Below are 27,903 nucleotides of genomic sequence, written 5' to 3' on the forward strand. Positions count from 1 at the left end.
TGGTCCGGTCGAAAGGTGGTGGTCAAGTAAGGTTCGCGCGCAGAGCCGAGAGTGAGAGAAGAGAGAGTAAGGGGAAGGCGGAAAAAGGGAGAGGGAGGAATTAATTTAAGAACGAGAGAATGCTTTTCTTGCAACAAATATTGGGGGTTCAACAACTGTAAGAGAGTGTTTCGAATAGTTGAACCTATAAATTTGTCGAAGTAAAAGAAGAAATAAAAAAAGAGAAAAAAAAGAAGAAGTAAAAAAAAAGAATAGAGTCCCCGAGCAAGGATTAGAACTTGAGAAAGAGCGACAAGTCGAGAAGAGGCTAAGAAAGAGGAGAAAGAAGAGAGAATTGGGGTGGTCTGTGAGCTGTTTTTTGGGGGGGAAATCTCGGATGTTGATTTTAATTACGAATAGGATAACTAAACCACAACTCTCTTCTGCTTCCCCTGAATGCAATTTAAATAGCTAGTCTGTTAGTCCCGTAGCAAGGGGAAAAAGAAAATGCGGATGATCGATGCCGACAAACGGATCATCTGATTGTTTAAAGCTCTGAAGAAGAATTACCGAATACTAGGTAAATAAAAGGTGGTGAACTATTCCCACTATTTATTTGCCCATTAATTGCATACAACATTCCCTTCTGCCTCCCTCCCGTCGCATGGACCATCTTCTTTTGAAGCTCCTCACGTGTATCAGCTTACCGTACGATACATTACACGTGATTGCGGGCCATTGATGGTCTGAGGCGGTTTTGGTTTCATTCCGTTTCATTCCATTCCATTTCCCAGCAGTATGGCTTGTAGCATACTCAGAGTGATAGACATGGATACATATCTATGATTCTCTATATATTAGTACTGCTGCCTTAGTACAGTACGACAGGACTGATCCATGGCCGGGTTACCACTACAACTAAGCCCCCAGCTGACCGATTACGAAAATGGATCCAATCCCTTTCACCCCCATTGTTCTCGAACGGGCGTATTGTCCACACCCGAACTTCTTCCCAGGATATCACGAACTTCAAAGGTCCCCAGAACCACCCCCACGAAAACTATTCCTACGTCCAGATTGGAGACATACCCTAGGGAATTTCTTGAAGCACTTTAGATTTCAGACTAGATCTCCCCTGAATAGATAGACCATCAGGTTGAGTGGGATATCACGCGCCATCGTCGTGACTGGTCTGTAGATCACGTGACTTACATCGCTTAACCGAAGTGGGAAGCCCTTCGGCCTGTTTTTCGAATTCTCGCACAACGCCCGCCCAAGCCCAAAGATCCCTCCGAACCGACGTTGAAGGGCCGTCGCGTGGCAGCGTATTTACAAACAGGGACTTTATCGCCATCGAGACTTGCTGCCCGCCGTCGTTGTGCGAAATCCATTTTTTTTTCGCCCCTCGAATCAGAGGCGTGTGCCGTTTTCGATTAAAAAAAAAAAAACGTTGATCCCGAGAACTCTCCCCCATCATGCCGCCTCCACCTCATATCAAGCCTGAAAATGTCCTGAAGGTGAGTCATACCTTCCGGTGCGGTGGACATTGATGCAAAGTCGAATCGGCCGCGGATAACCAGAGATATCTGATGGAAACTAACCGTGGTGCTTTTTTGCTCGTCTCAGAGGGCTCAGGAACTTATCGCCGTGGGCCAGGCTCCCGCCGCCCTGAATGTCCTTCACGAACATGTCACCTCCAAGAGGACGCGCAGTACCCCCATCGTCTCGCTGGAACCGGTTATGCTACTTTTCGTCGAGCTGTGTGTGGATCTTCGCAAGGGGAAGGCCGCCAAGGATGGATTGTATCAGTATAAGAACATCGCCCAGAACACAAATGTGGCAACGATCGAGGTACGCACATAATGAATGGTTTGAAATGGAAGGGGGTTATCTCCGCAGGGTAGAAGCTTACAGGTTGTGTGTGCATGCAGGTCGTCCTGAAGAAGTTCATTGAACTCGCCGAAAAGAAGGTGACCGAGGCTCAAGCCAAGGCCGACGAGATCCAGTCTTCCTTGGAATCCGCCGCTCCCTCGACCAATGTGGACGACTTGGAGGCAATCGAAACCCCCGAGACCATCCTTCTCGCTACTGTTTCCGGTGAGCAGTCCCGCGATCGTACCGACCGCGCTGTCGTGACCCCATGGCTCAAGTTCCTCTGGGAGACCTACCGGACCGTTCTGGAGATCCTGAAGAACAACGCTCGTCTCGAGGTGATGTACCAGACGACCGCCCTCCAGGCCTTCCAGTTCTGCTTGAAGTACACCCGCAAGACGGAATTCCGCAGGCTCTGTGAGCTCCTCCGGAACCATGTGCAGAACGCTGCCAAGTACTCCACTCAGATGCACGCAATCAACCTCAGCGATGCGGACACTCTCCAGCGCCATCTGGACACCCGTTTCCAGCAGCTGAATGTGGCCGTTGAGTTGGAACTTTGGCAGGAGGCCTTCCGCAGCATTGAGGATATCCACACTCTTCTGAGCCTCAGCAAGCGCCCGGCCAAGAACGTCATGATGGCCAACTACTACGAGAAGCTGGCTCGCATTTTCCTGGTCAGCGAGAACTACCTTTTCCACGCCGCCGCCTGGAGCCGCTACTACAACCTCCTCCGCCAGTCCGCCGCCACCCTCGCTAGCGGCCAGGGCACCAAAAAGGACAATCCTTCCGTTACCGAGGCCGACATGACCAAGGCTGCCTCCTTCGTCCTCCTGTCTGCTCTTGCCATCCCCGTCATCAGCACCTCTCGTTCCCGTGGTGCTTTGGTTGATGTGGATGAGGTCCGCAAGAACAAGAACACTCGTCTCACCAACCTCCTGGGCATGAACCAGCCTCCCACTCGTGCCGTTCTCTTCAAGGATGCGCTGAACAAGGGTCTGCTGAAACGTGCCCGGCCCGAGATTCGTGACCTTTTCAACATCCTGGAGGTCGACTTCCACCCCCTTTCCATTTGCAAGAAGATCACCCCTATCCTCAAGCAGATCGGCGCTGATCCCGAGATGGAGAAGTACGTCGTGCCTTTGCAGCAGGTCATCCTGACCCGTCTCTTCCAGCAGCTGTCTCAGGTCTATGAGTCGGTCGAGCTGAAATTCGTGTACGAGCTGGCCCAGTTCCCCGACCCCTTCCAGGTCACCCCTGCTATGATCGAGAAGTTCATCATGAACGGCTGCAAGAAGGGTGATCTTGCTATTCGTGTGGACCACACCTCGGGCGTCCTTACCTTCGATACCGATGTGTTCTCTTCTGCCAAGGCCCTCCACGCCGGCAGTGCTGCTGGATCTGCGGAGAGCGAGATCGGCTCGGTGCAGCGCCTGCAGAACACCCCCGCTGAAATCGCTCGCCTGCAGCTCACCCGTCTGGCTAAGACCTTACATGTTTCGTGCATGTACGTTGACCCCTCGTACAACGAGGCTCGCCTGCAGGCCAAGCAGGCGGCTCAAGCTCGCGCCGCGGCCGGTGCTGCCAAGGAGCACGAGGACACTCTGGCCCGCCGTGTCATCATCGACAAGAAGAAGGAGGCCGCCACTGACGCTCTGCAGCGCAAGCAGAGGGAGGAGGAGAATCGCAAGCGCATCCGTACTCAGCAGCTCCAGGAGGCTGAGAAGCAGCGTCTGCTGGATGAGCAACGCGAGCGCGAGAAGAAGCGCATTCAGGATGAGCAGAACCGCATCCGCGAGCAGGAACTGAAGAAACAGATTGAGGAGTTGAAGAGCGGAGTGAAGGGCATTGACCTCAGCGAGGTGGATCTGAAGGACCTCGATGCTAACCGTCTCCGGGCGATGAAGCTTGCTCAGCTTGAGAAGGAGAAGAACGACCTCAACGACCGTATTCGCACCACTGGCAAGCGTATCGACCATCTGGAGCGTGCTTTCCGTCGCGAAGAGTTGAAGCACATCCCTGCCGACTATGAGGCACAGAAGAAGCACGATATGGAGATCTACGAGGCTACCAAGGCTGAGACCCTGAAGGAGGCCGAAGATAAGCACAAGGAGGCAGTTGCTCTCAAGCATCGTCTCAGCCGTCTGGTGCCTCATTTCAACAGTTTCCGCAAGGATGTATCCGAGAAGCGTCATGAGGAATTCGAAAGGCGCCGCAAGGCTGCCGAGAGAGATTTCGAGGCTAAGAAGAAGCAGCGTATCAAGGAGGTGCAAGACCGTAGGCGTCGTGAGAAGGCTGAGCGGGAGGAAGCTGAGCGCCAGAGGAAGGAGGAAGAGGAACGTCTTCAGCGCGAGGAGGAGGAGCGACTTGCCAAGGAAGCAGAGCGCAGACGTGTTCTGGCCGAGGAGAAGGCCAAGCGCGAAGAGGAGAGACAGTGAGTTTTTGACCCCTGTGGCTTATTCGTCGACGTTGGGAAAGTTTTGCTAACCTCGTTTATAGGAAACTCGATGAGATTGCCCTTAGACAGAAGCAGCGCGAAGAGGAAGCCGAAGCCCGTCGTGCTGCAGGCCGGAGACCCGGTACAGAGCCCAGCCGTGCCGAGCCTGAACGTACTGCTCCTCGTCTTAACCTGGCTCCTCGTACCAGTGGTGCTCCTAGCTGGAGAGACCGCCAGGCCGCTAAGGAGTCCAGCGGTGCTGCTCCTGAGCCCGCTAAGGAAGAGCCTCCCCGCAAGACCGGTGGTTACGTGCCTCCTCATCTCCGCTCTGGCGCTGCAGCTTCCCCCGCTGCTCCTCCCGCTTCTAACGGCGCTGCACCATCCCGCTATGTCCCTCCTTCTGCTCGCGACTCTGGTTCCTCCACTCCCCCCTCCCGTACGCAAGCCCCCGCTACTACTACTTCTGAGGAGCCTAAGAGCAGTGGAAAGTGGGTGCCTCGGTGGAAGCAGCAAGGCCAGTAAATAATTCACGTTGTTTGAAAAGTTTCTTGGAATGTTGAAAGGGTGTGTTGCTTTTACATTTCTTCCTCCTATATCTCTCTTACCCTCATATTGGCATTGTCTTCTACGGTATCCACTTCTTATATTGTTTCTATGATGATCGCTGAGGCTCCAGGGACATCTTTAATTTGGTCCCCTAAATAGTCTCCATGCTCGCCAAATGCATTATGTTCCATAAAAATGAAGGTCCCTCTTCCCCCACTTCTGATATCCGACAACTATTTGGATGGATACTGTAGCAGCTATGAGTCTCCTTCTTTCACCGTATATGATTATTCATTTTCCGTTCTCTCTTTTTTGAAGTCTTTGTTCCATGGATAATGGTGGCGTACTTCGTATGATGTCTCTGGACGGATTTCACTTGAGCCTATTACGTGCCTTCTTTTATAGAGTATAGTCCTTCTGTGTTCGGGAATCTTCAGGAGAGGTATTCATGTTCTACGTAGTCAAGCTAAGTACGGTGACAATAGTGCCCTGGGAAAGAAATGTACCCCCTGATTGTTAATAGTTGTGTAACTTCATGGCATTCTTATTTTATCTGATTCACACCTTTTGAACTCCGTACTGTACAAATCAAAGAAATTAACAAGAAGCAAGAAAATGGCAAAAGCCGTGCAAGAGTATATCTCGACCTGCGAAGAGAAAGGACAAAGAAGATAGGATAAATAAGGAAGGCGGATCTAATGAGGTTGGAGAGGGTGGTTGTTAAGTGATCCGAATAAATGAGATAGATAAGGTTGTGTGTATGTATGTATGTCTCACACTGGATTTAGGCATTGAGAATATAGGTCAAAACAAAGAAAATAAGTGCACGACGGGAATGAAGATCTATATACTTAGAAAAGGGAAAGTGAAAAGTAAAAAGGGGGTATGTCGCAGCCTCTACTATCTCGCAGATAATTCATGTGGCGAAGAGTTTTTATCGTGAGGTTTTTCAACTGTGGTAGAAATTCCCTTTTGTCGAAGGGGAGAAAGGACGACGAACAAGTCATGAGTTGGTTCAAGCGACGGCAGCGGCGGCTTCTGCGCCAGCAGCCCCAAAGAGTCTTTCTCTCCACTCCCCGCACACGGCTTCGAAGCCGCTGACGACGTCTCCGCAGACGCGTCCGGCTTCCCGGTCTCGCAGACGGCGATCCCAATCGCCTTTTTCAATCCACCGGGTGCCCTCTTCACGACCTTCTTCTTCACGGCGAAGTTCGGCAACCAGTTCGCGCGCAGATCGCAGTCTTCGGGAGGCAGTGGCTGTCAGCTGACGTGATTCGTAAAGCGTATCGCTCAAGCTTTGTAAAGAGAGCGTGATTTCGGACGTTTGGGATACGAGTGATTGGAGAGAAAAGAGCGGGTCCAGGGCAGAGTGAGAGGGTGTTGCGGGTCTTGAAGAATGACGGGACTGTCCCGGCAAAGGATAAGGAAGGTTGGGTAAGAGCTCGTCGTCGATTAGAGGGACCAGGGAATCTATGGCATCTGTGGAAAGGAGGGGGAAAGGGGAGAAAAGGAGAGGGTGGGTGAGTGTTTGTAGAGTCCGAGTTTGGTGGGTGAGATGTGAAGTAATGGAAGAGTGTGCTGTGATAAGTCTGCACAGAGAGGTACGGATCAGTAAAGCACATCTCTTGACAGCGTAACAGCCTTAACGATGAGGAACCATACCTCATGGCATTGTTCTCGATGCCACTTTGACCACCAAGATCCCGGAGTGCCTCAACCACCCGAGCAATGACATGATCGTTCTCGCTCCCATTGTTTTCAATACCCCGCCGAGCTAAGCTTTCGATCTCCGCCATCTGCATCTCCAGACTTGGCGATATGTCCGCAGCCTCCTCCAGGTCCGAGTCATTGCCGTAGTCCGAACCGTCATACTGCGATTCGTGTCGGCGATGTCGATGGCCACCATTACGGGTCTTGGGCCTTGGAGGGTGTAGGGAAGCACGCTCGGACGAATACCCCGACGAAGGGGTCCTCGTACCCATGTGATAGCCATCCTCGGAGTCGCTGCGGTCCATAGGTTGTGAACCCACGGGGATATGTTCGATCTCCTGCCCAGACGCATACCCATAGCCACCCTCTTCCTGCTCCCAGGCATCAGCTAGCTCGTCTGCAAGGTTTCCCAAACCACCCCCGCCCATATCCGCAGCACCTCCAAAGTCACCCGACATCCTGAGAGATCCGTTTAGGCTTTGCGCATGGTGTCTACGGGCCGGAGACGAAGGGCCTGAAAAGCGAGGGGATTGAGGCGACCTTGGAGGACTTTGAGAGAATCCATTTGGAGCATAAGTGCCCGGAGAGATGAGATCAAAGTCGATGCTGGATTGACTCTGATTATGGCGGTGAGACAGCCTCAGGGGAGATGGTGGAATGGACGGCATGATTCATACACAGCTAGATGATGGGGGAGAAAGGGGGCAAACAAAAGAGGAAGAAGAGAGTATTCAAAGGAGAAAAGAATGACAGGTTGCACGAGTTAATATGGAGGAGGATTTCAGCGGTTGAGATGGAAGCTGCAAGGGTGCGGAAGGTGACAAGGGGGGGGGGGCGGAGGTGGGAAAGTAAAAAAGATCAATGTCAACAATGCACTGTCGGTCGCATCGCCAGGACGCTCATATACGAAGGAAAGGCTGAATTTAAGCTCTGCACATCAAATCAGTCAAGAAGTTTACTGGCGATAAAGATGTAAAGGAAGGGAATGTATGGTAAGACTGAGAAAGGGAATAAAGGAAGCGTTGGATAAATCCAATCCGTCCAAATCAGCGGCATTTTCCCGTGACCGCCGAAGCCCCAATTGGTTTCTTTCCCCACGCCGGGGCTTCAATTCAGTAACTTATCCCTTAACGGACGATTCACAACCATAGCTCTCGTTTCCCAGCTTCCTATTGTTCTCTACTATATCGCTATTAACTACTTTTATTCATTCATTCCTACATTCCTACTCTCTGGCTTATATTCAACTCCGACGGCATCACAATGAGCTCCATCCGGCGCATGTCCCCTACGGACTTGCTCTCCCTCAACCTGACAAACCTCGACCCATTAACGGAGAACTATGACCTGGGTTTCTACCTCAATTACCTTATGCGGTGGCCGTCTCTCTTCAGTACCATCCAAGATCGCCAGGAAGGCATTGTCGGCTACAGTACGTGGGAATATCACCTTGAGATTTAGAAACTAGCCCCACTACCCATTAATCGCATATGCATGTCGCTAACGTGGCGCCACGCCATTCAACCCACAGTCATGGGAAAGCTCGAAGAACAACACCCGTCCATGCGTCACTCCGAACACTACACTCCCTGGCATGGCCACATCACCGTCTTGACCGTTGCGCCCGCATGGCGCCGACTTGGCCACGCTCGCCGTCTCACCGAGCGCCTAGAGCGCGGGTCCGACATCAACGACGCATGGTTCGTCGATCTGTACGTTCGCGCAGGGAATAAAATAGCGGTGGATATGTATAAGGGCATGGGGTGAGTGTCCTGTTTACTACTCAAGGTTTCACGCCGCCGAGGTTAGATCGATGGCTGACGAGGGAACGTGCAACAGGTACTCGGTCTTCCGGCGGGTAGTCAATTACTATAGTGATGATCCGACGGGGATGTCTGCTTCAGGTGAAGACGCTTTTGATATGCGAAAGCCGTGTACGCGGGACAAGAATTTACAGCATGTACGGGAGAAAGGGGAGGATTTCCTTGTTAGCCCGGAGGATGTTTCGTAGAGGTTATGATCGGTTTCGATGTGTTGCGTAGGTGTGCATGCATCTTAAAAGCTCGATTTATCTGTTAGCATTTAGGTGTTTCGGTGTTGTTTCTTTCTTTTCTTTTTTCGTCTCTTTCCTGAGAGTTCTTATTCATCTGTCATCGCTTCTTGCTCTATTAGATTTAGTCGGTGTAAATGAACATGGAACGAAAAGAATTTCCGCAAGCGGTACATATGCTTTAGGGGGGTCTCTGGTCATTTATCTGATTAATATCTTTGTAGCGCTATGTGAACTAAAAGTCTAGTCTATCTATCGAAAATTAGATTATATGCACATTCAAATACCAGTGTCGGTGAAAGTATACAACTTTTTTTAGAGCCTAAAAAGCCAGTCGCCGGGCACAATGCAATGGTTTCGTGTGGTAGGATATCGTTGGGTCATTCCACGCGGCTTAACTCTCAGCGTCCTGTTATGGATCGACGATGCGGTAAGCGTTCAGGATAGATGCTGTTTGAAGGATGGGCCTCATGAAGAAGCAACATCAGAGCCCTGGTCACGGTCATCTTCTCGGTTTTGTGTACGTGAAGATACACAAAGCCCGAGAAGGGACGTTGATGGCTCTGTCCTAAAACGACGATTCCTTTTGGCTAATAAAACTTGTCCCTTATAACAGGGAGGGTATAAGTCTGGTAGGAAGGTATGTGCTGCGCGAGTTCAGGCCTTGACAGAAAGTTCGAATCCGGTACGAGACAGTCTCAGTGCGGCAAAAATGGAGGCAGCTGTGATGAGACAGCAAGCAGTGAAAAGTTGAACACCAAGATAACTGTGGGTGCTATCCAGGATTGCACCGCCAATGGGCGTTCCGATTAACAGTCCAATTGACGTGGTCGAGAAGACCATTCCCAAGCGTGTTCCCAGGTTGCGGATGTCTTTAGTCATGCTGGCCATGACCACTGGGGGCAGCGAAACAAACCCTCCAGAGGTGAGACCATAGAGAATGGCCAAGATAATGATGCCAGGGACATTGTGCACGCCAATCCAAGCGAAGGCGAGAATTGCGGTGGCGGTAGCGGCGGGAGCGAGCATGTTCAAAGGGCCAGTATGATCGGCGACAAAATTAGGAAAGATTCGCCCAAAGGTGGACCCGGCGTTCAGCATCGCAAGAAGGTAGAAACCTAGGTTGGAATCGACAATCCCGGTTTGGATTGCGTAGGACTGGACGTAGAACAAGAAGTTGTAAAAACCTAAGAAACCCATGAACATAGCGACGGAAAACATGACGAATTGCGGTTCCTTGTACGCGGAGAGCTGAAGTAGTTTACGCTTCTCTTGCGGTTGGAAGCGCATTCGCATGATGCAACAGGAAATACAGCAAGTCCCGAAACAAAGGAATCCTACTGCACGAGTTGCCCATGCGAACCCGACCTTCTGCTGTAGCTGGTTGAACATAATCGGGTAGACTACACCACCAATGCTACTTCCTGATGCAGCCAATCCATTGGCTAGACCTCTTCGCTTCCTGAAGTACTGGGGCAGGATTGCAACAGAGGGAACGAACAGACAGCCGGCCGAGAGACCAATAACAACCCCCTGGGCGAGAATTAGGTGCCAGAACTGAGAGGAGATACTAGTCATCATTAGGCCAAACGGCAGTCCAAAGGTTCCAAAGGTGATAAGACCACGGAAATAGCCTGCGTCGAACAAGGGACCAGTTACCACTCCGAAAAGCATGAGAAGGAATGACTGCAATGACCCAATCCATGCAATAGAGTCTGATGACATGCCAGACAGGAAAGTCTGCTCGTAGTATGTTTGGAAAGCGCCCCACGTGTTGATGACACCCCTAAAGCATGAAGAAGGTTGGTTAGAAAGTCTAGCTCTCAACTAAAGAACTTTAGCGACACCAAAGAGGATCACACATACCAAGAGTTGAAGAACAGGAAGAAGGAGCCAAACACTTGCAACCAGGTAGTTAGTCCTGTGTCAAAGGGCGGCTCTTCTGAGGGTTTCTCCGCAGATGAAGAGTCCGAGAGATCGCACGATTGTTCGCTATCATTTTGAAGATTGTCAACGGCTTGAGGATCCGCGATAATCTTCTCTTCGATATCAGCATTCATTCCCATCTTGACCGTGGCCCGAATGTGGTCAGACGGTCTTTTCTGCGATAGCAGAAAACGTACAAAACCAAAGATTATAGGGACAGGGCTAGGATAAGACACGCACAAAGACGCCGTGGCCAAGTTGGAGAAGATGCTGCTTAAAAAGGCCTGGACCACTAATAATAGCCAAATAAAGCCAAGAGAAGAGAAGAGGAAACTACAGTGGCCTGAGACGGAAAAGCGGAGATTTATAGATTGGCATTACGATTTCTCAGCGCCTGGGCTTTGTCTCAACGGGCCGATAAAGAGGCCAAGCTCGTGGATATGGTAGACCAGAGTTGGTGGAGCCTCTCGGGGAAGATGGTCCACTATCACGGGACCCATTCTGTGAAAAAAAAGAAAAAAAACTTTTGAAAGAGTAGCCTAGTATAGAGAATTTCGTATATGACCCATCCGTGGAATGTACGGCTAACGAGTGGGTTACCAAGTACGCCTTGTGGTGCATTGCCGAAGTGAATTGCCATATAGATGTATCGACTGCACCGCTACCCCAACCAATTTGAATGCCCAATATTGTGACAGTCAAAGACATAGAATTGGATTAGAGCTGTGCACCATGTATCCATGTAGAAGGCCAATCGTTATTTCGTATCATTGGTTCAGGGGGGCCATGGTTAAAACGTTTAGTCGCTTAGTGTGACGAGTTGCCGATTATCCAGCGGGGAACAGGGACTAAATTATTAATCCAGGTTGCATCTTAGCGGAATTATTCCAGGGTCGATGACTTGATCTTGATAATCAATTAGCTTAGTCTCCAAACCAAATATTTCTCCCGAAAAAAAAGAGGCAAACGAAATGCATGTCTTCTTTTCCCTGAGTCACGACTCATGGTCGGGTGGGTCTCCGTTGCGGAGTCTTCGTCAAACTTCGAGCAATAGTACCAGACAAGCCCTAAGGCTTCATGTGGGGGTGAATAAATGCGACCTTATCCATTTATATCTGCACGTAAACACCCTTGTCCGTCTGCAACCAGGGACCGGCGTATGAAAAGCAGAGATGTAACGAGCTCCAACTATCAGGATCTGTTGATCGTCTCTTATCGTGTCTTTGCACCGTTTGACACGGTCCGGCCCCGGAAAAACCCCATCCCGCGGCAGACCCTAATTGTACTACGACTGACTTGACTTGATTCCTCCATATACGACTCTTCTACCTTTCTATGCCTAGCTCGATGTCTCCACTTCATTTTCACTAGGGAAATCTTATTGAGCTTGGCCCTGCATCTTGAGCTGCAGAGTAAGAACTAGTCGTTGACTGTGACTGCAGTGACATCAACTCTGTAAACCGAAACGTGCTGGGGACACTAGATCAAGAGGAACGTCGCATATTGCAGGCAGAGAACCTGTCAGTAATCGGGTGTAGTTTACGGAAACTGTAAAGAAATAGGAATCTATAATGCTCTCCGGAGCTTCACATTGACCCTCGTTAGAAACATTCAACCACTCAGGTCGAAATCACCTATATCAGAAGAGGCGGAGAAGTTGATATGTACTCCTCAGTGAACACCCAAACGGCTTGCCGTGACTCGGAGATGTAGGAAACTGGTAGGACGAGCATTGTATTGTTTGGAAATACCGCTGGCCAAGAGGGCACAGGAATAAGTAGCAGTAGTTGTGGGATACTCGTGAATATAGCAGAATGGTCATCATTTATCCGGAAAATAAGTATGAACGTGTCTAAAGATTATTTCATAGTAGCATGGTAGGATCCTGTTGAAAGTAACAGCGTCAACTTCAATACTATTTTCTCCTTATTTGAAAGACTGTACTGCGTTATTGTTTTTGAGGATTTTTTTTGCCCTTCCCAGTGACCCCAGGCTGGCTAGCCATTTTGGTCCGCTTTCCTACTCCCAAACTCCAAACGCTATGCTGCACACAAGGAATGAAAGAAGTAACGTACATAGAAACAGAAAGAGCCCAATTTTCAGTACACAGCCACCCATTCCATCTTTTTATCTAGAGAAGTTCTTCGCATGTCCAGTCCTCGTACCTAAATCGTGAAAATGATTGTCAGACTTGACTCGGGGTCCACTGTGGACCAAGAGAATCACTTACCATCCGTCAGGCAGATACCTCCTCACAATTAGAGGAATTTTCTTCTGGTTCAGCTCCTTCATAGCGATCTGCAAGGGATCCGTTTCGCCTTCGAGGTCCACAAGCACAGGAGCGTTCATACTGATACCAAGTCAGAAACAAGGCCCACGATTCAAGGTATACCAATCCATAACCCACCTGATCTGCAAGGCTCGGGTTCCCAGAACACGCGCTCTCTCATACTTGGTCATGTATGGGGTCGTCGTGCGCTGATCGTTTGGCACTTTCCTTTCCCGCACCTGTTCCATCACCTTTCCTGAGTACCCGGCGCTAGGATCGCCCGAAACAACAACGCGGTCTCCATTGACTGCGGGGGTGTAGGTATCCTCTCCATATGTTTCTGCGCCTTCCACGGCCTCAATATCCTCGGGATTCAAGAAGTCCTCGGGTTCATGTTCGTCGTAGTCCTGACCGGGCTCGAAGTCATAGCTAGAGAAGTGTCAAATCAGAAAATCCTCTATTGAAACATAGCTACCGGCAAAGAGGGCATGTGTGGCGCTTTTGCTTCTCTTTACGATAGCTGTAGCTTGCTGTGAAAAAATGGCTTCTTACTTGTCCTCATCACCGTGATCGCCGTAGTCAGACATTGTGTCGGTTTAGAAGCAAGTAAATTGAAAAGAAACGGAAATTGCCACACAAGCGAATGAATAGCCAACACGGAGTCCCGGGCGATCTGGGGCGAAACGATGGGTGTTGCGACGGAGCTTCCGAGAGAAGAATTCGATATCGCGACTTGAAGGCGGCGGAAAAAGTTCCTTAGAGACTAGCCCCTTTGCGGCAACTATACTCACCGCTTTGCCATCACTTTCCGGCAAAATCAAACGATAAGCCATCCTAAATAAAATTTATCATTTGTTTTCACCTGTCGCGTTTTTGTGCAAAAGCCTTGTCTTAAATGGGATTTAAATTCCATAGGCAACTGTCTAGTGCTTCTTGAGCTATGGGCTTAAAAAGAAAGGCCTCAGAAGGCCTCACAACCCCGAAAAAGATCCTTAAGCAGTCGGCACTGGACTATACCGGTAAGGAAGCTCCCTTGGGGTTTTGAGAATCATCAAAGAAAAACTAAACATTGTTCAATGGATATAGACCCTATATACGAGGAAGCCCATTCTGATGCCGACTATGTATCGTCTGATGAAGGCAGTGTAAATAGTGATAGTCTACATGAGACCCCAGCCACTCCCATCTCCACAATCTCAGCCAGGTATCCATCCGAGCTGAAAACTCACCGCTGCCCTTTCGACGGATGCACAAAGGCTTTCAATCGCCCAGCGCGGCTCCAGGAACACCTTCGTTCGCATAATAATGAAAGGCTTTTTAAATGTGCTCACGATGGCTGCGATAAGACTTTTTTGCGAGCTTCACATCTGAACCATCATGTGAAAAGTGCTCACACTGGAGTCCGAGATTATGTATGTGATCGACCGGGATGTGGGAAGAGCTTTGTAACTGGGTCACGTCTTCGTCGACACTTGGCTGCCCATGATGGGAAAGAAAAGTACCGTTGTACGGAATATCCGCCTTGTGATGAAACTTTCAGGAAGCATTCAACTCTCCAGAAACATATAGCAACTGTTCATTTGAACGAAAAGCCATTCCAATGCCCGCATGTCGATCCAGAAACTGGACAGAGATGCTCAATGGCCTTTGACACTGCTGGCCACCTCCGAGCCCATGAGAGCAGACTTCACACAGAGAAACGATTCAGCTGCGCGGAGTGCTCTCAGCGTATGGAAGTAACAGACACGGTCTCGGAGGATCCCTCAACTAGCCTGTCTTCAGTCACTTTCCCCACCTATGCTCTTCTTCAGGCTCACATTAAAACCGCTCATCCTCCACAATGCCCTAGCTGTTCAATCACATGCTCGACAGCCCGGGAACTACGTCGGCATCTCGAAGTCGCACACGGTGACGTGAGTCTCGAAGAACGGAAGATATTTCCATGCGTAGTCCCCGGGTGTTACCGAAGCTTCACAAAAAAAGGGAACCTGACGGTCCACATCCGAACCGTACATCAAGGAGAGAAGCGATTCGTCTGCGGTGAGGTAGATCTCTCAAATTCGAAAAAGGTGGTAGGGTGGAATGGCGATGGATGTGGGAAAAGATACGGAAGCAAACTTGCCCTGGAAGAACACATTCGCACCGCACACCTTGGATTTCTAAACGCTAAAGCTGAACGACGACAACGTCTCGGTTTGGGTAAAGGCCAACAGAATGCGCAAAGTAAATCCACCGGCATGTCAGCATTAGCGGCTCTAACGGGTGAGGGCTATGCCGAGGAAACAGGCCGCCACATCGCATGTTTCTTTGAAACTTGCCCCCATCGCTTTCACCGCAATTACGATCTATGGGTACATATGGGTAGCAAACACGGCTGTACAGAGGATGAGATCCGCGATATGTTCATGCAGCGAGCATTATTGGCTGAAGATCCAGAACCACTTACCGGTGACATTCTTGGAATCTACGGCCTCGAGTTTGACAACGGCGACCCCTCCTACGAACCGTATATACTAGGCGAAGCCTCTGGCATTAGCGCAGACCTGAATGCGAGTGACAACAATACCTTCGCAGACCTGAACTCGACAGATTACCCCGGTACCTCGGAATTTGATTCTAATTTCATGATGCAAGATGTTGGTTCGAAGATACCAAATGATGACGACATAGCAATGATTGACCCTTTACTGGCATATAATATGATGGACGACGCATAGAGGAACTCCTTGCAATAATTCCGGGTCGCCGCTGATTGGCAATGCAATATTTATTATGTTTTCCCCTTTTTTCTTTCCTTTTTCTTTTTAGCCTAGTGCGCATTTGATACCACAAAAGTACCTCGCAGAATAGTTTAGATAATGAAGTATATGCCACTCTATCCCTCAAAACATGACCCCGGTATAGTTACTTTAGGTCATAGAGAATCGCATGACATTGCTCATCTTATTATTCCCGCAAAATTTGCACAGCACCCAGTTCTCGATTTCCAAATCTCAAGCAAACAGATATCGTACGGGAACATCACCTTGTAACGACCATCAGCATAAATCCAATATGACCCCGCAGAAGAGAGCTTTCATACCTTTCTTCTGAACTCAAAGGGAGCCATGAAAGGAAAGAAACAGATGAGAAACGAGTCCTTGCAAAGCTGAAAAAGACATCAAAGAAACAGAGGGGCGAGGAAAATGCTAAAATGCATAAGGGGTTCTCTAGTCTAGTGGGATGTCTTCCAGTTCATTGGGGATTTAGTATGGTGATAGTATGGGGTTCTTAATAGGAGCATGTGCTGCTCTCCTAACGGGACGGACAGTTGGCACTGTTCTAGCCGCTGGGGAGCAGACAAATCTGGGAATCTGGGAATCTTGTGAAATGCTGATAGATATGGGATGGAGTGGAGAGTGTTTTGAGGAGAATAGGTAAAGGGGTGAGGCATAAACAGAAGCAAAGATAAACAAAACTAGGAAAGCTGTGGTAGCAACCCGGGGGCGAATTAAAATCATTCGTGAACCATTATCCATGACTGAATCTCAAGAGGACCAAGCTCGAGAAGTACTATTCTTTCCCAATGTTTTTCCCCGCACTTTTCCCTTCTCTTCTTTCCAAATTTGCAGCATTGTATATTGTACTCATTAACAGCCGAGTTAAGAACTGTGACGTATCGGAGCCGCATCACAATGACCACCAGTTTGGACTCTGTGAAGCACTATGTCTTCAGGTCGAGGACCGAAATCTATTTAGTTTTTCTCCAAGGCGGTTCGTTTAATGGCTTGGGTTAGAGTAGAGACTCTAGTTCTAGTTCCAGGAAGACCCGTTGGCTCGGACGCCTTTCGCTTGTTTAAAAAGAGATGCATATCAGTTACGTGGTTCAGAGCTGGGGAGGCGTTATGTCAGTTTTAACTTACTGCCTCGCCATCGGAGTTCTGTCTGCTAATGGTGCGAACGTTCTTCGGAGGCCTGGTCCCAGCCATGGTCCCCTGGATTGCTGCAGTCTGTTCGAACGTACGCGTCTTTTTACGAAAGGAACGAGAAGGCGGGGCCGCTGCGAGCTTGAAGCTCGTATCAGGTTGCTTTAGGAAAGATACATTCTCGACAAGGTCAGCTGTCAAACTCTGGTTGGATCGCCACACATCGCCAAAGTAGTCTGGGTTGTAGCGGGATAAGGTCTCATCACGGTAAGGGAAAGGTGTAGAGCGACGCGAGCGAACTCCGTCGACCGATATTCGAATCTGAGTAAGGAGCTGCAAGTAAGAGATATAATCGTCACTGGCCACTACAGAAGGCTTGTGGATAGCGAAATGTCTGGCAACGTCGCAGAAAAGATGAACTGCAGCTAACCCTCTCGCCATGCTCAACCACAGCGCTGTCTTGAGCATCAAGTTGAGGGCAACATTGTTGGAATACTCCGATGGCCAGTGAGCCAAATCACCTGGTTCTGCTTCTTCGGTGGAGGCGCGAGGAATCTTCTGGGACGATGGTGGTAGCCATCCAGATGCGCGTGCTTTCGAGGGGTTACATCTCGCCAGATGGCTCTTGTAGTATTGGTGAAACACGGTAAGCTCGATATCAGATTCTGGGAAACCATCCCAACTCAGGGAAGCCTTGCATGCGCGGAGTCGGATATCCTTCATACTCATCATTGCGGCTCTTGCCTGTGAGACTGGGAGAGGGTTGTAGATGGTTTCTAAGCATTTTTAATTAGCCTGGTGCTTCAAGGTTGAAGGAGGCGTTTGCTTACTGTTCTCCTCGTCTGTTTTTACTGCCAACATAATGTACCGCTTAAATTCCTCAATCACTTTCACAGATGCCTCCAGTTGCTGGCACACCTTGACACTCTGAATATGTCTGGAATTCATCCAGTAGACGGGCGTAGTATTTTCCGCACTCAATGGCGCCAGTAGCTTTCTCAGCATTTCAAGCTCAGCACCAAAGAACGTCTCATCTGTAATGCTGGTGTGATCGGGATGAGTGATTGTCCAACGCCTGTAGCGCTCATGAAGCCATTTCTCCAAGTTTTCCTGAACTCCATGCATCCTGCCACAATTTTCGAGTAAAATGATCAAAAAGTGAGCGTATGAACCAGGAAACAGGCTCTCAGACAACAGTGGAAGCCCGGCCATGACTTCTCTGGGAAAGGAGCCGGGATCGAAGCCTTTGGTGAACTGATTCATCAGCTCCTCGACTTTTTTACCTTCGGCCTCGGTGATCTCCTTCGCCTTTTCGTCCGGCAATTCATGACCAGGGGCATCAAACGGAATATCAATCGCTGAGGAGTGCTTATCCTCAGAGCTCTCCGGAGATGGTGTAGAGAAGAGTCTGAGTAAATCCATGCTGCATATCAGATGAAATACTTACTAAAAGCTTCATTCACGTCTCTGCGTCGCTTTGCTATGCTGATAGAGAAACAAGTTGGAGAGCAAGGGAATGTACGAAAGCAAGAAAGAGAGTGAGCTGGGTTTAAGAGAATGATAAAGGGTTCTCAGAGAGCGTGAATACAAACTGTGGTAAGGCAAAGTTAATAAGGTAGTTGAGTTGCATACGTAGCTGTGTTGCATAGCTGGAAGAGGGACATGAATGAATGGTTGGTGGGAAAACAAACAGAAGTCAAAATGAGATCTGCAAGGTGAATGAGAAGGAATCAAGTGAATTTATTAAAGGCTCTGGTCTTGGAATAAGGCAGTAATTTTACTCCTTGACAATTGGGATAGACTGTGAATCAGACCATGCCTTCGACTTTAAAGTCTCTGTAAGGACATCTCTCTTAAAGGCAGTTATGATTAATGGACAAGCCCAATAACATAATAATCTCCTGTCACTGGACATTGTGGCAAATGGTAGAGGTAGAACGAATATCCTTTACAGAGCTGTCTATGGGAATCACTGCTACTTGCCAGCAGAAGTGGTTAGAGACAGCCTTCCTTGGTTCACTCTGGTTAAACCGTGTAGGCTAAAGCAAAAATGGGTTTTCTTTGTGTCAAAACACGGCAGTTATTCTACTTAGTAAAGTTGTCAGTTTCTATTGTCAAATGTTGGGGATCACAGGTATTCTGGGTTTGGTTTCTAATATTATCCAAGCCCAATGGTATATCAAGAATCTAGAGTTCATGTTATGTTCTGTATCTAGTTAAGAGTATCAAAAGCCAAGTTCGTACTGTTACTTAATAACTGCCTTATGAAGTCTTGATCGCGCTCTGGATTTCCTACGTAGAAGTCAAGTATTGAGTACCTAACCTACTACCCTGGTACCTACAGTACTATTAGTAGAGTAGATAGTACTGAGTACTTAGTCGTAGCTCAAAGATAAATCAGCCAATCGGTTCAGATTCCGCATATTTCCTTTTTTTTTTTTTTACGTGATACTGGAAAACTGGATAACTAATTTTATTCCAGCGCTCTCTCTCTCAAGTATCCTTTTCTCATTTGCCCAACTTGATTCAGGGTATCATATCTTCGCTGGTGTTATCAATAAACACCAGAGCCACCCCGGAAGTGTCAACTGAGCAACCACGGACACCAGAGACTGGCTTCAAAAGCATAATGAGATAAGATAAACAGATTGTGGGAGGTGTACTCTGATTTCTTGAACTGTATACCAAATATCATCGTCAGAGTTTAGCTGGCCGATTCGAAATACATTAATATGAGAAGAATACGCATTCTTCGTATCAATACCTGCAATGCATTGAGTACCAACACCATTTGCAGGTAGCCATACAATGCTCATGGTTCAACATCTTAGCGCTACAAACTTATCGCTGGTGGAAACTGCTACATAACTCCTATATTCTTTTCCGCTATCTTTCTAATGACTATACTCTGGATGACAATAATCAATAATAGTGAATACCAGGCACCTGTCGCAGCATACCCTCCATTTTGAAACTCAGGCCGCAGGGCCTTGGTGTCTGCGACACTCGTTCCTTATCGACAGATATATCACCTACTTTGCTCTATAGAACTCGCCGTGACTATTATCGATGTCGCAGGGCTTCCCCGTTTGGGAGAATATTTGGTCGACATATTCGACATATGCTCTGGTAGTGCTGAACTCTAATGGCCCCTAAGGACTAAAAATTCAAGTTGGCACCAGTCAAGGTAATATCTGACCTCAAGACAATCTATAGTACGAGGGAGAAGACAAGGGCGAACTAACTGACATAGACGTAATTCCAGGAGCCTTGCATTATGGGCGCGACACCCTTGTCCATCTGGCCCGACGGGCCAGAGTGACAGGGTGTTGGGTGTCTCGTTGAATCATGTCCCACCTTCGAACCACGCGGTACTGTAACTGTTGGTGTTTCTTGAACGAACGGTAGATATCTTTCTACACTGACACGTTTTAATGGGGAAGAAAGAACAGCGCCTAGTCGAATGGGATGCCTTACCGCTGAGAACATCTTGGTGCGTTTGTATTTGAAAAATCCCCCGCTAAAGAGTAAAACATAATCGTCTGTGTGGTGCGTAAGTAGTATATAAATAAGAATACAAGATACAGAGATATTTCAGCAGTAGTCATCAGATGCCTTGGTAAAGAAAGCTACGAGTCTCTATGTGACGGAGGGGAAATGTGAGTTAAAGCGACACAATAAAGGTGAGACAGGGGTGAGTTCCGACTGAGGACTCCGTATTTGTGCTCCATTATTCCGGAGTATCGCAATTGGGTTTCAGAATCTGAGTTCGTTGGCCCATTCAAGTGGGTCTGGTGCGTGTAACATGCACATATAGGACCTCTCTTGTTTAGAGGCACGTGGATCTTAGGGACTACAGAATAGTTGACATTTCTACTCCGTACGTCGGAGTACATAAGGCTGCTGCTTTGCACACTGGGGTCTTTGGGATGTCGCTGTGTCCCGATTTGATATAGTCAATGCGGAGTAAAACTAGGCGGGCAGGTACTGGTAGAGGGGAAATACCTCGCATATCTGATCACCATTGGAACTGGGCGACCACCTTGATACTGATTTAAAATTGCGCAATTGATGAACTGTCTATGCAGCAGGGTCTTGCATCAACCAATTAGTTCGGATTCTAACCGTAAGTAGCTTAAAATGGATCTACTGAGCATATCTCATCTATAACTTTGTCTATCCTCCATCTTGGTTGGTGGCTGAGGCGGGGTACTACCTAATAGTACTCTGTACATGGACTAACAATCAAACGATCGGAACATGCTATCGTTTGTCAATGATACAAGCTTGCGTCCTGCATGCATGGGAATAAAGCAGGGGAAAAAGAAGGATTGAAAAGCATTGAAAGGTTACGTGGTAAATATGAACGGCAGTCAACCAAGGTCGTAGGATCAAGATCCTCCACTCGCTGAGGTCATACCTGCAACGAGAGAATCCTGTTAAAGCAACGATCGCTGGCCGAAGTGCGCGTCAAACCCAACGCTCCATCCCCGGCCGGTCCGTAGGTTAAAACTGGACGGTAGGAAACCCTAGGGCTGTGGGCCATATACTTTATGTCGTCGTTGCAAGTTGCCACACTACAAACGTTGTCCATGCCGTCCATGACTTTTCCATGTCGCTCAGGTACAGTAGGTAGACTACATGCGTACTCCGTACTGTACAAAATTACCAATAGTACTTGGTACTGTATGTATGTACCGTTGGGGGAGGGTTGTCTAATCTGGTGGATGCCAAAGGAGAAAATATGGATTTATCACTGTAATCGAAATTGAATTCCAATGACTAGTCTATGGAGATACCTAGTGAATATCAATGGTGATTGACTTTCATGGTATATAGATATTCTTACCATGTGAGTTTGTCTGAGAAAATTACGCTAGAAGTACCGAAATATTCCTTGATTCCGTGGATGTGGTCAGGTACCTTATTCGAATGCGGAATTCTTTTATTTTTTATTTTTTTTCGAAATGCCGCATCTTCTCCTAACTGCTGCTTTGCCATCAAGATTCATTGCCACTCGGAGTAAAAGGGGTGAAAGGGGTATATAAAAAGGGGTCAAATACAATAGTAGCTCCGACATACTCCAATCAAGATGCCGACTTAGTATAAATAGTACTGCATAGTGTCATGTTAGTTTACTTGCAATGTAACTCTTCCAGTTTCCGAGGCACTTGGTGTTGTTGTGGCACAGAAAGGGTGTGTGGCAGTGCGATAGTACGTATGTACATGTTGTGTGCGTTTCCTACATATACAGTCCTACACCGTACCTACAGCACTCTGTACGGAGTACATTGGTTGATACCGAATACACACCCTTACCGAGAACGAACCAACAATAGCCGGGTGTCCCGTTCCCTCTCAGTGCACAGACTAGGAAGACAATAATAAAGGGTACTAAAATACTAGGTGGTCAAATTGAGCAGGGCCGCCAAGGCTACGTTGTCTCTCCTCCTCACCTGTAGAAGATCGAATGAAAAGGTAAGGCAAAGAACGGACGTAACAGGCGCCCGTACTGTGCCTAAGTTAGTTGTAGTTAGTCATGTAAGACATGCAGGTCTTGAGTTACTATATTTGGATTGTAGGTATTCTCCGTACTGTCGATTTGGGTCTTTAGGCCCGGGTTCATGGCGATAAAAAAGCCGGGGAGGTTGGCCTCTGTGAGTATGCACCGTTTAGTAGGGACGCCATATTATTGGCTAAGAACAAGTCTGGCCAGAAATAGAGGAAACTGATGGGTTCATATCAGTAGTACAGGTACCTCCGTGGACATTTGCTATCTTTTGAGTTATTGTTTTCATGTGTGGAATAGAATTCATGTGCCGCCTGATATTCTCAACTTGAAACTGAAATAAATCCAGATGCAAAAAAGTAAAGAAAAAACAAAAAAGGTGGAACTTGCAGCGTTTGCTGCTCTCATGATCCACGCCGATCTGTTTGATTCGGGGCACACCACAGGGATACTAATTTTTTTTTATTTTTTTCTTAGCCATGCGATGACGCCAGCCGCTATCTTTGGGCCGGCCAATCTATTAAAATCCAATATGAGCCTAGAACCACTCCGGTACAGTAATAAACCCGTCGTATTGGTACATACTTACATCCGTACCTGTACAGTGGTTCACTTCAACCATGCGGAATGCATGATATGATAACTTACTCTTTGCCTCTTTCTAGGTCCGGAGAAACATGGATCTGTTAACTTGAATTCCCTCATCCATTGACGTAAACGATGAATGAATTATGACTTGTTTACCCCCAATGACTCGCTAATCCAAGAAAAAGAAAAAGATCAAAACAAAGGCTTCTTCCAAACTGTTGTTCAGACCCGTTTGGTAATTGTGTTACACCTACCTCTTTAAGACCCACGTTCTTGTCTTGGGTCAGTTGGTAGGAGAAAGGTATCATCTACGTCTTCCTATTCTCTCTTCTTTGTCAATCTTGTCCTCTTCCCTCGCTACTTTCGTTCTTGTCTCTCGCTCGCTTTCTTTCCTATTCTTGATTTTCTTACATTTTCATCCCCATTTGTCTGCTCTCCTCTTCTCTACCCGCCTCTATCCGCCTGCCACAGAAAACTGAGACATCCAGGGTACAAGTGACTACAGTCAGGCGCTTGCAGTCCAACACCTTGCATTTCTCACTCGTCGCCTGTCCCAGCTCCTTGGCCGTGAACCGTCCTGATTCGCTCGTTTCGAAATCTCCAAGGGCAACTCCATGGAGTCTGTCTCTCATACCTAACTCACAAGAAGTGTTTCGGGGGCTCTGATATTTGGACGTTATCTCCGTGCGGGAGATCTAGGTTTAACACACACCTTTCTTTTCGATACTAACCTCTTCTCACTTCCGATCTTGATCACCCGACCTGAAGGTGACCCGGCTCAGCGTCATTGTCTAAACCCGTTACTGGCGCACAGTTTGACACCTTGGTAACGTGGAGATCGGTCCCTTTTGCCTTCAACTCATCTATTATACAATAGATTTCGGCATTATGGTTCGCTCGCGTGGTGAGTACTCTCTCCTGCCTAGGTATGTGAATGATGGATGGTTGACGCCCCTTGCGTTATAAGTGCTATCTTTCATATCGGCATTCGGTGGCTCGTCCCGCAAAGATCGTCCTGAACAACGTCATCGGGCATCCTCCGCTTCAGTCGCATTCAACAAGGCTCCGTCGAGAGTGGACACACCTTCTTCAGATACGCCCTCTCCGCAAGATGCTTCACCAACAGGGCTCTCGTCGAATGAACGCCGGATGTCGCGGCCTGGGTCGACCATCTTTTCGCATGATCCTCCGTTCATAGAAATTTCTCCAGATACCCCTCCGGAACTCCAACCAATCTTCACGTTCCTCAACAGCCATGCGAACAAGGTGTATCACGAAGGCTATTTTCTGAAATTGAATGATTTAGATACTCGTGAGTTTCCGCAAGTATTAATATGCTGAGTTCGCGACTGATCCATAATGACCAGATGGCCGACCTTGTTCCGATCGACAATGGGTGGAATGCTATGCCCAACTGATCGGAACTGCTCTTTCACTATACGACGCTGCTGCGCTGGACGCAGCTGGTGAAAGGGAAACTTCCCCTACCTTTATTAACTTGGCGGATGCGTCCGTTAAAGTGGTGAGCTTGAGATATTCCCTGGGCGCAGCCCAGGAGATGTTGCCTTTACTGATCATGCGACATCGTAGATCGAAACCCTACCGACCCGGAATTCGGAAACACCAATGGTGAAGAATGTTCTCAGTATTTGCTCAGCAGGTCAAAACCGATATCTTCTACATTTCGGTTCTTTCCACTCCCTCATACAATGGACTTCAGCCATTCGTTTATCCTTGTTTGAACATACCTCGCTGTATGAGGCATACACTGGTGCCATGATTGCAGGCAAAGGGAAAAGTCTCAACAATATCCGAGGTATCTTAGAACGCAATCGCTTCAAGCATGAGGACTGGGCTCGTGTAAGATTCGGTGCGGGGACGCCTTGGAGACGGTGCTGGTTTGTTATCACCCCTCCGAATGAAAAAGAATACCAAAAAGCACAGAAGTCCCTTAAGAAAAAGTCGGCTTATGACCGGGCACCTCAAATGGTCACAGGAGACATTAAGTTCTATGAGACGAAGAAAACTAAGAAAGCGAAGCCAATTGCGACTATAACCAATGCTTACAGCGCTTACGCTATTTACCCTCAGTCCAAGGAGCTGATTGATCAATCAACACTGGTTAAGATTGAAGGAGATGTCACGATTCACTCCCAGCAACAGTCAACTTCGGAAGGGTTTGTCTTTGTCATGCCAGAATCACATCCAGCTGTGTCTGGATTCGAAATGATGATTCGGTTCCTAGTACCCACCTTCGACACTTTCAACCTATACGGACGCCCGACCCGTCTAATTGCCGCTACGAATCACATTAAGAGCATCATGTTTGCTTTCCCGAAGCAGCGGCGTTATGGCTATCTAGATAGTCTCGACATCGCGTCCTTGATGCAAACTGCAGGCAGTCAGGATTGGAGTGAGGCAGAATGGAGGAAACAGTTGAAGGAGGCAACCGCACGTCGCATGGCAGCTGCTGGCAGCAGAACCAGCAGCATCTCGAGCAAACCACGTTTTCGGACGAGCCTTCCAAATCGCCACAGCAATGTCCACGCTGGACTGCGGCGCAATGAGACCTTCCCCGAGAGCTTCAATCAGTCGGCTGACGCGATTGTCCAAGACGTGCCTAGCGATGCAAATTTCTTGCCAACCTATCATGTGCGAGGTGCTTCGGATACGGCAGGGTTCTCGGCTAACAGAAAGCAGACGCACGCTCCTGTAGTCGAAAGCTCTCCATCTTCCTCCGCGCGTGATTTACTACAAGCTGGGCATGAGCGTCCCTGCCCCAATGAGTTTAACGATCAAAGTAGCTCTGACAGTGACTGGAGACAACGTTCAGAGCCCCACACAATCCCCGAGGCTGAAGCTATCGGGGAGCAGTTCCGGTTGCCTTCTCCTCCATCACCAGTCACTAATCCTCCGGCCTTTACCCATGCACCAGGGGAAATTCCTCAGGAACGGCCGCTCCCCTCGGCGGATCTGAGAAAGGCTAACAACAGAATGTCCAATGCGACTCTTGCCCAACTCGCCGCCGCTTCAGGAAAGATGAATCTGCTTGGCGCCGTGTCATTCGAAGACCAGGAGGCCAAAGAGACCGATGCTCAGAGCTCTCAAGCTCCCACCCCAACCGATTCTTACAAAGCTGGCTTTGGGATGCCGAGTGTCCCTTCCTTATTATCGGACTCGAGTGACAAGAGGGCCACCCCACAGGAGCAGGGCCCGCCAACACCCGAACACCGGGCCAGTATATTCGGTCCTCCCTTGGAAAAGCCAAATGGGGTCAACCTTCATATTGATACGTCGAAGTCAGTGAAGAGAAAGCCGCTTCCCGGTCAACAAAACAAAGATTCTACTGTATCAAGTCCCATTGAACCGAGCTTTGATGATCTGCGCCATACAGTTGATGAAGAGGCTCTGAACCGTGTGAGCTCTTATCAGCCTTCATTTCCTTCGCCCGTTAAGGAGCGCCATCAGGAGGACGAAAGCGTTTATGACGACGAGTCCACAGCCTCCCCAGACTATGCCAGTACGCATGGATCCGTGTACAGCAAACGCTCTACTAAGTCAATCCCTAAGCCGAGAATGGGTGTAATGAAGACGGTTGGAACGGAAGCTAGAAAAGATTTGGTCATCGGTGATGCTCATTACAGCGTCGACAAGCCTTCACAAAAGCACAATCCAGATATTCCCACGGTGGACTTCGGTCCAACCATGACTCTAATGCCTACTACTGGGCGTCCGACTACATCGGATACACTTAAAAAGCTTGGCCACCAAAGGAGTGACTCGGAATCCACCGAAAAACAACGATTCGCCCATCAGACAGACCGTGGCCACTCACGGTCACCAAGCCAGGATGAATTCCGCCGCAGTATGATGTGGCAACCCGGTATGGCCGCTGCACGTCCAGTCACACCTGGTCTCACACCGGAGCAGTTCGTGCAGCAGCGTGCAGCGCCCAGTCCCCCAGTCCATGTCCATCACCGAACTCCTTCTACGACTCCAACACCCCCACCGGCGCGACCCGTATCGGGTGATTGGATGGCCCACAATCGTTCTCACTCCCAAATGAGCATTGGTAGAGACACCCAGGCGCGACCCCGTTCTCGCGGCGCCAACAGCATGATCAACTATAATGATCTTTCGTCCCATCTTTCTGCTCGAGAACAGGAGCATGTTGCTCGGATGACAGGTTCCTCGTTCTTCAACATCAACAGTGGAAATCTAAAGCAGCAGCAACCGGTCAACCCCATGGGCTTAGTGGGTGCGATCGACGCACGGGAGCGTGAGAAGAAGAGTATCATGGAAGGAGCGTCCAACCAGATGGTACAGCATGCTATCGCCCAGCGTCAACAGCAGTGGCAGCAGCATCCGATGCCTCCTCCGGTCAACTCATATGGACTTCAAAGTGGCGCTCATAACAGTGTTTACAATATGCCGGCAGCGAGTCATACTTGGGATGCTCTCAATCAACCCTACCGACCTGAGGAGCCTCGACGCCAGTCCTGGTATGGTCAATTCCAAACCCAGCAGCCTCAAGTTTATCAGCAAAGCCAATATTTCAGCCAGCAACCTGGTCATTTGGCCAATGCTAACACAATGCATTAATTGATTCCCCTCCTTCGTCACCTTTTCACTCTAGTACTTTCTTTCAAGTTTAGCATTTTGACACCATCTCGTTTGTACCTTTTGATCACAGTCATGAACTGTCGCTGAAATTTCTTTGTTTTATGTTACCCCTTTCATCTCTGTTATTCTTTCTCTTTTCTTCCCCACTTTATGACGCATCCTAGAGCTAGACTTTCAGATCTCCCTCCTGCCTGGAAAGAGTTGCTGTTTGTTCCTTCGTCGGTTTTTCACAGCAGTCGCATCGTGCATTTAACGGAGTTGTGAGAATGGGTCTGATGCTTGGGTTCTTGCTTCGTTCACAAACCAGTTATTCCTTGTTGATTAGCGATTTCCCCATGCGATGAAAGGTTGACCTTGAGAAGGATTATTACTATCTTTATTTGTTATCTTATTTTGCTAACTGTGTGCATGTAAATATGGGCATATATCATTTTCAAGCGATCAGAATGCGGATAGGCAGTGAATCTCTACTGAAAGCATCCTTGTCAA

At 48.5% G+C, this 27,903-nt stretch overlaps 11 protein-coding genes across 11 annotated transcripts; 5 read left to right on the top strand and 6 right to left on the bottom strand.

The window, feature by feature from the left end:
* Positions 1-1,275: 1,275 nt before the first annotated feature.
* Positions 1,276-5,374, top strand: tif32 (putative eukaryotic translation initiation factor 3 subunit EifCa). Its single transcript, XM_032050572.1, has 4 exons — positions 1,276-1,496; positions 1,606-1,830; positions 1,911-4,285; positions 4,351-5,374. Exons 1-4 carry the CDS (start codon positions 1,455-1,457, stop codon positions 4,808-4,810), a joined length of 3,102 nt encoding a protein of 1,033 aa, XP_031900476.1. The 5' UTR covers positions 1,276-1,454; the 3' UTR covers positions 4,811-5,374.
* BDW43DRAFT_275712 (uncharacterized protein) lies at positions 5,344-7,666 on the bottom strand. Its single transcript, XM_032041883.1, has 2 exons — positions 6,497-7,666; positions 5,344-6,423 (listed from the first exon to the last, which is right to left on the bottom strand). The coding sequence occupies exons 1-2, from the start codon at positions 7,210-7,212 to the stop codon at positions 5,850-5,852; spliced, it is 1,290 nt and encodes a 429-aa protein (XP_031900477.1). The 5' UTR covers positions 7,213-7,666; the 3' UTR covers positions 5,344-5,849.
* Positions 7,635-8,748, top strand: BDW43DRAFT_83297 (peptide alpha-N-acetyltransferase complex B subunit NAT3). The gene is made up of 3 exons (XM_032050574.1): positions 7,635-7,976; positions 8,076-8,307; positions 8,384-8,748. Exons 1-3 carry the CDS (start codon positions 7,808-7,810, stop codon positions 8,553-8,555), a joined length of 573 nt encoding a protein of 190 aa, XP_031900478.1. The 5' UTR covers positions 7,635-7,807; the 3' UTR covers positions 8,556-8,748.
* Positions 8,749-9,251: 503 nt separating this feature from the next.
* BDW43DRAFT_310991 (MCT family MFS transporter) lies at positions 9,252-10,660 on the bottom strand (the record flags this gene model as incomplete). Its single annotated transcript, XM_032047094.1, has 2 exons — positions 9,252-10,380; positions 10,461-10,660. The coding sequence occupies 2 exons, from the start codon at positions 10,658-10,660 to the stop codon at positions 9,252-9,254; spliced, it is 1,329 nt and encodes a 442-aa protein (XP_031900479.1).
* A 176-nt stretch (positions 10,661-10,836) lies between these two features.
* On the bottom strand, positions 10,837-11,420 carry BDW43DRAFT_83127 (uncharacterized protein). The gene has a single exon (XM_032050573.1). It carries the CDS (start codon positions 11,226-11,228, stop codon positions 10,908-10,910), a length of 321 nt encoding a protein of 106 aa, XP_031900480.1. The 5' UTR covers positions 11,229-11,420; the 3' UTR covers positions 10,837-10,907.
* A 961-nt stretch (positions 11,421-12,381) lies between these two features.
* On the bottom strand, positions 12,382-13,504 carry BDW43DRAFT_275722 (DNA-directed RNA polymerase core subunit RPO26). Its single transcript, XM_032041884.1, has 4 exons — positions 13,342-13,504; positions 12,928-13,218; positions 12,751-12,870; positions 12,382-12,685 (listed from the first exon to the last, which is right to left on the bottom strand). Exons 1-4 carry the CDS (start codon positions 13,374-13,376, stop codon positions 12,652-12,654), a joined length of 480 nt encoding a protein of 159 aa, XP_031900481.1. The 5' UTR covers positions 13,377-13,504; the 3' UTR covers positions 12,382-12,651.
* A 141-nt stretch (positions 13,505-13,645) lies between these two features.
* Positions 13,646-15,679, top strand: BDW43DRAFT_83375 (C2H2-type zinc finger protein). Its single transcript, XM_032050575.1, has 2 exons — positions 13,646-13,808; positions 13,876-15,679. Exons 1-2 carry the CDS (start codon positions 13,730-13,732, stop codon positions 15,504-15,506), a joined length of 1,710 nt encoding a protein of 569 aa, XP_031900482.1. The 5' UTR covers positions 13,646-13,729; the 3' UTR covers positions 15,507-15,679.
* A 781-nt stretch (positions 15,680-16,460) lies between these two features.
* On the bottom strand, positions 16,461-18,358 carry BDW43DRAFT_319609 (uncharacterized protein; the record flags this gene model as incomplete). The annotated part of the gene is made up of 4 exons (XM_032048948.1): positions 16,461-16,619; positions 16,692-17,470; positions 17,525-18,102; positions 18,327-18,358. 4 exons carry the CDS (start codon positions 18,356-18,358, stop codon positions 16,524-16,526), a joined length of 1,485 nt encoding a protein of 494 aa, XP_031900483.1. The 3' UTR covers positions 16,461-16,523.
* Positions 18,359-19,620: 1,262 nt separating this feature from the next.
* Positions 19,621-20,358, bottom strand: BDW43DRAFT_275727 (uncharacterized protein). The gene has a single exon (XM_032041885.1). It carries the CDS (start codon positions 20,181-20,183, stop codon positions 19,935-19,937), a length of 249 nt encoding a protein of 82 aa, XP_031900484.1. The 5' UTR covers positions 20,184-20,358; the 3' UTR covers positions 19,621-19,934.
* Positions 20,359-20,789: 431 nt separating this feature from the next.
* Positions 20,790-21,846, top strand: BDW43DRAFT_275730 (uncharacterized protein). The gene is made up of 2 exons (XM_032041886.1): positions 20,790-21,481; positions 21,544-21,846. The coding sequence occupies exon 1, from the start codon at positions 21,248-21,250 to the stop codon at positions 21,464-21,466; it is 219 nt and encodes a 72-aa protein (XP_031900485.1). The 5' UTR covers positions 20,790-21,247; the 3' UTR covers positions 21,467-21,481; positions 21,544-21,846.
* A 1,833-nt stretch (positions 21,847-23,679) lies between these two features.
* Positions 23,680-27,393, top strand: BDW43DRAFT_300183 (PH domain protein; the record flags this gene model as incomplete). The annotated part of the gene is made up of 4 exons (XM_032044853.1): positions 23,680-23,695; positions 23,759-24,103; positions 24,255-24,313; positions 24,382-27,393. 4 exons carry the CDS (start codon positions 23,680-23,682, stop codon positions 27,391-27,393), a joined length of 3,432 nt encoding a protein of 1,143 aa, XP_031900486.1.
* Positions 27,394-27,903: the final 510 nt, after the last annotated feature.

The sequence above is a fragment of the Aspergillus alliaceus genome (genome assembly GCF_009176365.1).
Source record: "Aspergillus alliaceus strain CBS 536.65 unplaced genomic scaffold BDW43scaffold_21, whole genome shotgun sequence".
NCBI lineage: Eukaryota > Fungi > Ascomycota > Eurotiomycetes > Eurotiales > Aspergillaceae > Aspergillus > Aspergillus alliaceus.

Coding starts and splice junctions, on each gene's coding strand:
- tif32 (XM_032050572.1), top strand. CDS start 1,455: ATGCCGCCTCCACCTCATATCAAGCCTGAAAATGTCCTGAAG. Junction 1,831..1,910: donor CAAATGTGGCAACGATCGAG/GTACGCACATAA, acceptor GTGTGCATGCAG/GTCGTCCTGAAGAAGTTCAT. Junction 4,286..4,350: donor AAGCGCGAAGAGGAGAGACA/GTGAGTTTTTGA, acceptor CCTCGTTTATAG/GAAACTCGATGAGATTGCCC.
- BDW43DRAFT_275712 (XM_032041883.1), bottom strand. CDS start 7,212: ATGCCGTCCATTCCACCATCTCCCCTGAGGCTGTCTCACCGCCATAAT. Junction 6,424..6,496: donor ATCGAGAACAATGCCATGAG/GTATGGTTCCTC, acceptor CTCTCTGTGCAG/ACTTATCACAGCACACTCTT.
- BDW43DRAFT_83297 (XM_032050574.1), top strand. CDS start 7,808: ATGAGCTCCATCCGGCGCATGTCCCCTACGGACTTGCTCTCCCTCAAC. Junction 7,977..8,075: donor GGAAGGCATTGTCGGCTACA/GTACGTGGGAAT, acceptor TTCAACCCACAG/TCATGGGAAAGCTCGAAGAA. Junction 8,308..8,383: donor GATATGTATAAGGGCATGGG/GTGAGTGTCCTG, acceptor AACGTGCAACAG/GTACTCGGTCTTCCGGCGGG.
- BDW43DRAFT_83127 (XM_032050573.1), bottom strand. CDS start 11,228: ATGTCTTTGACTGTCACAATATTGGGCATTCAAATTGGTTGGGGTAGC.
- BDW43DRAFT_275722 (XM_032041884.1), bottom strand. CDS start 13,376: ATGTCTGACTACGGCGATCACGGTGATGAGGACAA. Junction 13,219..13,341: donor GATCACGGTGATGAGGACAA/GTAAGAAGCCAT, acceptor ACACTTCTCTAG/CTATGACTTCGAGCCCGGTC. Junction 12,686..12,750: donor AGGTATCTGCCTGACGGATG/GTAAGTGATTCT, acceptor TTCACGATTTAG/GTACGAGGACTGGACATGCG.
- BDW43DRAFT_83375 (XM_032050575.1), top strand. CDS start 13,730: ATGGGCTTAAAAAGAAAGGCCTCAGAAGGCCTCACAACCCCGAAAAAG. Junction 13,809..13,875: donor GTCGGCACTGGACTATACCG/GTAAGGAAGCTC, acceptor CAATGGATATAG/ACCCTATATACGAGGAAGCC.
- BDW43DRAFT_275727 (XM_032041885.1), bottom strand. CDS start 20,183: ATGTTCTCAGCGGTAAGGCATCCCATTCGACTAGGCGCTGTTCTTTCT.
- BDW43DRAFT_275730 (XM_032041886.1), top strand. CDS start 21,248: ATGTCGTCGTTGCAAGTTGCCACACTACAAACGTTGTCCATGCCGTCC.